The sequence below is a fragment of the Orbicella franksi genome, chromosome 8 (assembly GCF_964199315.1).
Source record: "Orbicella franksi chromosome 8, jaOrbFran1.1, whole genome shotgun sequence".
Lineage (NCBI taxonomy): Eukaryota > Metazoa > Cnidaria > Anthozoa > Scleractinia > Merulinidae > Orbicella > Orbicella franksi.
Genome location: NC_138152.1, coordinates 5,168,512 through 5,176,883, shown reverse-complemented (window position 1 = coordinate 5,176,883; position 8,372 = coordinate 5,168,512). Strand labels below are relative to the sequence as shown.

At 41.8% G+C, this 8,372-nt stretch overlaps 1 protein-coding gene across 1 annotated transcript; it reads right to left on the bottom strand.

The window, feature by feature from the left end:
- Positions 1 to 2,665: 2,665 nt before the first annotated feature.
- On the bottom strand, positions 2,666 to 7,430 carry LOC145494929 (uncharacterized). The gene is made up of 3 exons (XM_081474496.1): positions 3,158 to 7,430; positions 2,974 to 3,041; positions 2,666 to 2,713 (listed from the first exon to the last, which is right to left on the bottom strand). The coding sequence occupies exons 1-2, from the start codon at positions 7,372 to 7,374 to the stop codon at positions 2,975 to 2,977; spliced, it is 4,284 nt and encodes a 1,427-aa protein (XP_081330622.1). The 5' UTR covers positions 7,375 to 7,430; the 3' UTR covers positions 2,666 to 2,713; position 2,974.
- Between the last annotated feature and the right edge of the window lie 942 nt (positions 7,431 to 8,372).

Genomic DNA, 8,372 nt, shown 5'->3' with positions numbered 1-8,372 from the left:
CCTAACAAATGCAATTTAGAATTTAACGGCTGAAGATTGGATGCAGTTTCATCCGTTGGTATTGCAAGCAATTAACGTGCCCTAAAATTTGTTTATCTGATCAATTCCTTGGGGGAATTCCTGCAAACATATCCACGTTAACCTTATTTTGACGAAGGTAGGGGAGCTTTTCGAGGCCCTAGCCCTGCAACTCTTAGAGGATGCAACCTTTGACTCTGAAATGACAATCACAAATATTTTCCTTGAGTTCCATAACATGAAATAACGTCTCATTTTCAACAGCCACCTTCTTGGGTCCGTTTCTCATGATTTTGCAAACCGTACCGTTTTAGAAAATACCCCAAAAGGGCTAAAAATTAACCGAAGGTTATTTCAGCATCAACTTTCGAATAGCATGACATGCAAAATTACTTTGGATACATTTTGGGAAAAGTCAAATTATTAAATCTAGTCAATTGCTTCATTGACAAACGTTCAAAATGGGTGGGACCTCAATAGCTCCTCCTTCCCGTCTTAATATGATTAAATATAAAAGGCTATTCACTAATTGTGGGGAAATATAAATTCAACAATTAAAAAAAAAACATTATGAGGTACGTTCCTCAAATGGAATTCTGTTTTAACTGTACGCAATCATGGTTTTAAGAGGGAAATGGATATGTAACCCGGCAACCATTAAAGGGGCAGACAAAGATGCCAAGATTTATGTTGGAAGGTCCACGACCGTGCACAATCTTCTGCTTTGCGCTCATACACTATGCATGAATTACGCAACCAAAACGTTTCTATTGGTTAGTTGCTCAATACAGAGTAATCAACTATTGTGTTTTGTGCACGGTCAAGGCCAAAAAACCGAACAAAAACATACAACAAAGAAATTTGCCGGGATTGATAACCATTCCTCTCTGTTAACTATGACACAATGAATGAGCAGTCACACCCAAACAAGTTCTCAGTTCATCTCGAGTGTTCGCGCTGATTTACAGTCAAGTTCTTCCAAATGTAAAACGCGTGTAAAGTCCTTTAGTAGCACAGTTCTCTATCCATGAAGGTCCTCCGTTGTGAAAGTACCATCCAGCAATATTTGAAGACAACAGGAACTCCTTTGTTAGGTCTGTATGTTGTCATTATGGGCGGATTGCGAGATTCTCATCCGGGTTGGAACCACTGTCACCTTGTGAAATTCGATTGACTGCGACTGGTTTGCTTTTCTCCTCGATCATGTCGATGTACAAAAACAGTTCTTCTTTTTCCTTGAGTCAAAGAATGAAAATGAGATGATCATCTTCACAGCAAGTAAGTCCACTTCAATTATGACAGGTTGTTGAAATTCAAAACGTTGAGCCTTTCAAACTATCTGCCTAAACTTGACTTAATGAATAATATAGTAATAATTATTTTGAAAACAAGACATAATGCAGCAAAGTTACGATATCTGTAACGAGCAAATGCAAAATTGCTCGGGAAATTGCCAACTTCGGTTTATCTGGTAATGTTTTTTTACGTTTTCATCCAGACACGCCCATCCTTCGAAAATCTGGTCGGTAAAATCAGAAAAAGTGATTTAACGTATCTTAGTTTCATTTTCGAAAGTAAAAACCTAAAACAAGAGGTCTATGACCGAGCGAAGAATAAAAATTAGCAGCAAAATACAACTAATAAAGAGGGTTGACGGTATTTTGGCACGGCAAAAATTAAACCAAACTTTAAAATTGCAACTTGCCAGTCCTTGCCAGCTATACGAGTCCAAGCAGACAATGGCCCGGACTAAGCAAACGCCACTACTACCTTAAAAATGTATATAGTTTTATACCTTATAGCTACAAATGAATGATAAAATCTCATTCGCTTTCCTAAAGTCTTTCCTGCTGATCAGGTAAAAGATTAAATCTTAATCTGGAAGTTCTTTTAAATATACATTATGGCTGCTACCAGCACTAACAATTGTTGTAACTTTAATCTATTTAGGTTTCTATTAGCAAATATTGCTTTAAAGCAATGCACTACTGTCAACTTCATGACGATATTAACCAAGACTTTCTTTGTTTCCTCTGCTTAATAAAACCAAAGTATAGAAAACGACAATAATGTATTCTTTGAAGTATAAAACCATAAAAAAAAGTGTCATTACTATCTTAACATACTTTAAAACGTTTTACGTAGGTTTCTGTTTAAACAGATAAGCGCATCTTGTCAAACTTGAATAACATTAAATATAATTTCCAATATATGTCAGGATATAAAAGTCTAAATACATAATATTTCGCTATTTGTGTGCTCACTGACACTAGAACAAGAAAAATAATAAGCAAATGACCAATAACCTTCCTTCTTTTGCTTCTTTCTCCTAGTCTCTATCAAAACGAACATTAAATCCGAGAAAAAGCAACGTTAATCTAGAAAAAATGTCAGAAGCTGAACTTTTGTCATCACTGAGAATAGTGAGTGGTTTAATTTAAGAAAGGCTGCTCTGACCAATTTTTTGTAAGTTTTAGAGTATACTTGAGATTAACAATCTTAAGAGAAAAATAACATCGACTTGTTACGATTATAAGAAGTGCTTCGAATCTACAACAATGCCTCACACTAGCTAGTATCTTATAAAAATCATGTTTAAGCTCAAGCACCACTAGGAAAACACGGACTGCTGTAGGATATGATATGGGTCCAATCGTGTGGAGTTTTCCTCCCTGAGCTTGATTACCTTCAGCTTCTGCAAAAAAGATAAACAAAAGTTTTCAACAATAACTTGTGACTGTGCGGCATAGTTGATAGGACATTTGTTATTTGTTTCTAAGTCTCTTTATTTGTTTACTATTCATTTCGAATGTTTCCAATTTGCTTCGGATTAAAACCGTGGAGTATTTCTAATCACGGTCTAAACATGTTTGCATGCTTGAGAGACGACTAAATAATAATAGAGAACTCTTTTCTAATAGCTTATATTTTCCTTTAAAAGTAATTATAACTCACCTCAATTGTCGTGTTGATTTAAGGATCGCCACAATTCAGGTGCATCCCTCCTATGCATACCGTCAACACTAAAATTAAAAATTTAAAAAGTACAAAATTACACGGTAAACTAAAATTGCTAAGAACGGAAACTACAAATTAAAACTACAAAATTATTTTGAAATGATTCTAAAATGCATCTTACCTACAATGCTCCTGTTTTTTTCCTCCAAAATCTAGCGTGACATCATCACCAATGAGTACGAATGGAGCCCAGAACTTCACCGCATTAAACTTTGATGACTTCCGGAGACATTTCATGGCCTGGTTAAGGGACACACTGGCACTGTTTCCATTCCGCAAGTGCTGGTAGAAGCTCTTCATGAACTCCATCGTGGCCTCGTCATCAATTGCCCAGAGAGACACCAGAACGGAGCGAGCACCAGCTCCCAGGAAAGACCGAGCAATACCAACCACTCCCTCAGCCTTGATCTCTCCTTCGCCACTATGAGAGCAACTAAGCACAACAAGCCTTGCTCGTAGCTGAACAGCTTCTACGTCTGCTATCTTCATGATATAGTCCTTCTCTTCGGGATCCGAGTACCTCCGTTCCGTGTTAGGGGCTAAGAAAATTTCACCACTTCCCACTTTTCCATGTGCAGCAATGTGTACCAAAGCAACCGAACCAATCCGTTTCAGCACCTCATCCTTAGTTGCTTCTTTTCCCGTGAGCGGAGTGGTGTTAAGAATCTCGCCTATCATCTTTACTTCCTTTTTGGCATATGGCAACTGCGATATTTTGGGTTGACCAAAGATGTTTTTGATTTCCTCCAGACATGGATCTCCCACGAGAAGTGCCCCAGTCTTACTGTGGTAGTCATCAGGACAATCAGCGAGCAGCTTCAAACTTGTCAGCGACGGAATCATGCGGATCCTGAAAGATTCACTGAGGTATCTTGAAGCTTCATCCCCAAACGCAGCAATAGGAGCAAGGCCTAACGGACCATCCGGGACAATGATTATTTCATCACCCTTTAGGAACTTCTCGATGGGGCTGAAAATGCTACGATACAACACTTGCAAGGAATTGTTCTGGCAACATGACTGCTCTGTTTGGCAAGAGGATTTTGTAAGCTGTAGATCATCACCTCTTTGCAGTTCCAAAGAACAACCACACTTCTTTTCTTTGAAAGCAGCTTTTGTTAAGCTCTTCAGAAAGCTAAACGCATCTCTGTCCTGTACTTTGTTCTGTCTAAAATGAACATCTTTTCCTTTGCTGAGTACCCATAAGTTGATCTTTTCACCCTCAAGTGCTACAAAAACTATTTGAGAAGATGTATCGGTTGCTATCTCTGACATCATTTCTTTAAATTCAAGAGACAAAGGCAGAGGTAATTCATGGCCATAATTTGATGCCATGAGATCCATTAAAGCTTGAGCTCGTCCCTGTTCAGCGGCACATAAAGCTTCGTCAGTCATGGAAAGCTTCAACAGAACTCTGACCAGACTGGTGTACACTCCCTGAAGCTGATCACGAAAGCTCACTTTCCAGGTATCTTCAAACTCAAGAAGCAGTCTTATGCCATTGAAAACGTTTACACTGCGTCGATAACAATCCAGAGCCTCCATCAAGCAGCCTGACAATTCACAATTCCAAGCTAGATGATTATATGCACATCCTTCTCCACACGTATCGCCGATTTCTTTAGCGACGTTAAGATGCAGCTTGAGGTATTTCCTGGCTTGTTTAAAATCAGACAGTCCCAAATAGCTTCCTCCTAGACGACAATACGCTCTTCCTTTGCCACTCTTGTCCCCTATCTCTTCCGCAATCCTCAGACTCTCTAGACAGTACTCTATGCTTCTCTTTGGATCACCGAGACTGCGATGAATGTCAGCGCGGTGTAAATAGGCAGCTCGTTGTCCGCTCCTGTCTCCCACTTCTTTGACAATGCTTAGATGTTTCTCATAAAACTCCATCGTTCTTCTGAAATTGGAAAGACAGTGATAACAATTGCCAAGATTGCCATAGGCGCGTCCTTCTCCTGCCCTGTCACCCACTTCTTTAGCAATGGTAAGATCTTGCTCGTGGTACTTTATGGCCTGTTTGAAATCGCCGAGTCCTTGATAAGCATTGCCAAGATTGCAATAGGCTCCTCCTGCTCCTGCCCTGTCACCCACTTCTTTAGCAATGCTGAGATGTTGCTCGTGGTACTTTATGGCTTGTTTGATATCGCCGAGTCCTTGATAAGCATTGCCCAGATTGCCATAGGCTCCTCCTTCTCCCGCCCTGTCACCCACTTCTTTAGCAATGCTGAGATGTTGCTCGTGGTACTTTGTGGCCTGTTTGAAATCGCCGAGTCCTTGATAAGCATTGCCGAGATTGCCATAGGCTCCTCCTTCTCCTGCCCTGTCACCCACTTCTTTAGCAATGCTGAGATGTTGCTCGTGGTACTTTATCGCCTGTTTAAAATCGCCGAGTCCTTGATAAGCATTGCCAAGATTGCCATAGGCTCCTCCTTCTCCTGCCCTGTCACCAACTTCTTTAGCAATGCTGAGATGTTGCTCGTGGTACTTTATCACCTGTTTAAAATCACCGAGTCCTTGATAAGCATTGCCAAGATTGCCATAGGCTCCTCCTTCTCCTGCCCTGTCACCCACTTCTTTAGCAATGGTAAGACGTTGCTCCTGGTACTTTATGGCTTGTTTGAAATCGCCGAGTCCTTGATAAGCATTGCCGAGATTGCCATAGGCACGTCCTCCTCCTGCTCTGTCACCCACTTCTTTAGCAATGCTGAGATGTTGCTCGTGGTACTTTATGGCTTGTTCTAAATCGCCGAGTCCTTGATAAGCATTGCCAAGATTGCCATAGGCACGTCCTTCTCCCGCCCTGTCACCCACTTCTTTAGCAATGCTAAGACATTGCTCGTGGTACTTTATGGCTTGTTTGATATCGCCGAGTCCTTGATAAGCATTGCCAAGATTGCCATAGGCTCCTCCTTCTCCCGCCCTGTCACCCACTTCTTTAGCAATGCTGAGATGTTGCTCGTGGTACTTTGTGGCCTGTTTGAAATCGCCGAGTCCTTGATAAGCATTGCCAAGATTGCCATAGGCTCCTCCTTCTCCTGCCCTGTCACCAACTTCTTTAGCAATGCTGAGATGTTGCTCGTGGTACTTTATCGCCTGTTTAAAATCGCCGAGTCCTTGATAAGCATTGCCAAGATTGCCATAGGCTCCTCCTTCTCCTGCCCTGTCACCAACTTCTTTAGCAATGCTGAGATGTTGCTCGTGGTACTTTATCACCTGTTTAAAATCACCGAGTCCTTGATAAGCATTGCCAAGATTGCCATAGGCTCCTCCTTCTCCTGCCCTGTCACCCACTTCTTTAGCAATGGTAAGACGTTGCTCCTGGTACTTTATGGCTTGTTTGAAATCGCCGAGTCCTTGATAAGCATTGCCGAGATTGCCATAGGCACGTCCTCCTCCTGCTCTGTCACCCACTTCTTTAGCAATGCTGAGATGTTGCTCGTGGTACTTTATGGCTTGTTCTAAATCGCCGAGTCCTTGATAAGCATTGCCGAGATTGCCATAGGCACGTCCTTCTCCCGCCCTGTCACCCACTTCCTTAGCAATGCTAAAACATTGTTCGTGGTACTTTATGGCCTGTTTGAAATTGCCGACTCCTTGATAAGCATTGCCCAGATTGCCATAGGCTCCTCCTTCTCCTGCCCTGTCACCCACTTCTTTAGCAATGCTGAGATGTTGCTTGTGGTACTTTATGGCTTGTTTGAAATCGCCGAGTCCTTGATAAGCATTGCCAAGATTGCCATAGGCTTCTCCTTCTCCTGCCCTGTCACCCACTTCTTTAGCAATGGTAAGACGTTGCTCCTGGTACTTAATGGCTTGTTTAAAATCGCCGAGACTGTCATAAGCATTGCCTAGATTGCCATAGGCACGTCCTTCTCCTGCTCTGTTACCCACTTCTTTAGTAATGCTGAGATGTTGCTCGTGGTACTTTATTTCTTGCTGAAAATCGCCGATTCGTTGATAAGCATTCCCGAGATTGCCATAGGCAGCTCCTTTTCCTGCCCTGTCACTCACTTGTTTATCACTGCTGAGATGTTTTTCGTAATAATTGATGACTTCTCCTTCTCTTGCCCTGTTACTTACTTCTTTAGCAACGCTCCGATCATGCTCGACAGGTACGCCACAGGTCTCTCGTTTACTTGTTTCGCCGCTGACTTCCTTGGCTATGTTAAGATGTCGCTGATTTATCGTAACAGCTTTTTCGCAATTTTCGTTGCTATTACCAGCTCTGTCAAGTTGACCGTCGGCTCGTGTTTCTTTAACTGTGTGGCTTTTTCTGATATTGCTTAGTCGTTGCTTCCGATGCTCTAACATTTTCGATCCCTGTTGTTCCATTTCTGTGTTAAAGGCAATGGGAATTGTTTAGCGTCCAAGTGGTTTTATTATAGAGATATTTCACAATAGATCACCAGGCCATTTCCGAACGTAGTACAGCCTAATAGTCTAGTAACCACTGGTAAAGCTTAACAATGTAACATACTTGGAGCTCAAACCTTTGAAGTCCTGCAGCCTATACACGTTTGCTGCCGAAAAGACCTTTAGTCTTTCTGGTACTTCTAAAGCATAATTCTCGCTAACTGTCTGAAGTGCATGGTTTGAAGTGTAACATCTATGAACTACGCGCTGGCATTAAATCTCAGTGAGGTTAGCTAGTGTCATCAGTGCTCCTCTCGTAAATGCTGCGGAATGTTTTTTTTTTTGTAACATAACATGGCTTTGCCAGTGAAGTCATATGCCGCAAGTCCTCCTCATCGTAGTCTCCGGTAATGCAGCTAACAGTTGAGCGGTAGTGGCGAAAGGAGAGTATTCGGTGCCTTAATAAGACTTATTAAAGGGACTGACCGTTAACTACATAAAAAGCTATTTTACAGGTCTAGTCACAACATAAATAAGAATAAGAAAGTACCGGAACTTGCGACTACTGAGGGAAGAAAAAGGAAACCCTGGCCCTCCAGGTTGGTATTTGGGCGTGAGTCTTATCACCTCACATCGTAGAAAAGATTTGATTACGGAAACTAGAATCTAGTTGAATACAGGCTACAATGGTTGCAGTACAACGCCGTGGCGGACTCTTGATGATGTCTTTATGCACTGGATTGACTATGAAAGAAGAAAGGGAACTCATCCATACTCCGAACAAATCGCAGGCTGAACCAAAAATTACCATAAAGGTGGGGTGTTGAAAAGTGGGTGATTAACAGGTTACTGAGGAAGAGACTGTGGGTAAATTTGGTGTGGCAGGAGAGAGAAGTGACAATTGGGAGCGCTTTAGCTCCTCTTGCGCACTAAGCAATCTCATCCTTGTATCGACCGTGTTCCCACACATTCGGTCT

Coding starts and splice junctions, on each gene's coding strand:
- LOC145494929 (XM_081474496.1), bottom strand. CDS start 7,374: ATGGAACAACAGGGATCGAAAATGTTAGAGCATCGGAAGCAACGACTA. Junction 3,042..3,157: donor AAAAAACAGGAGCATTGTAG/GTAAGATGCATT, acceptor TTTTAATTTTAG/TGTTGACGGTATGCATAGGA.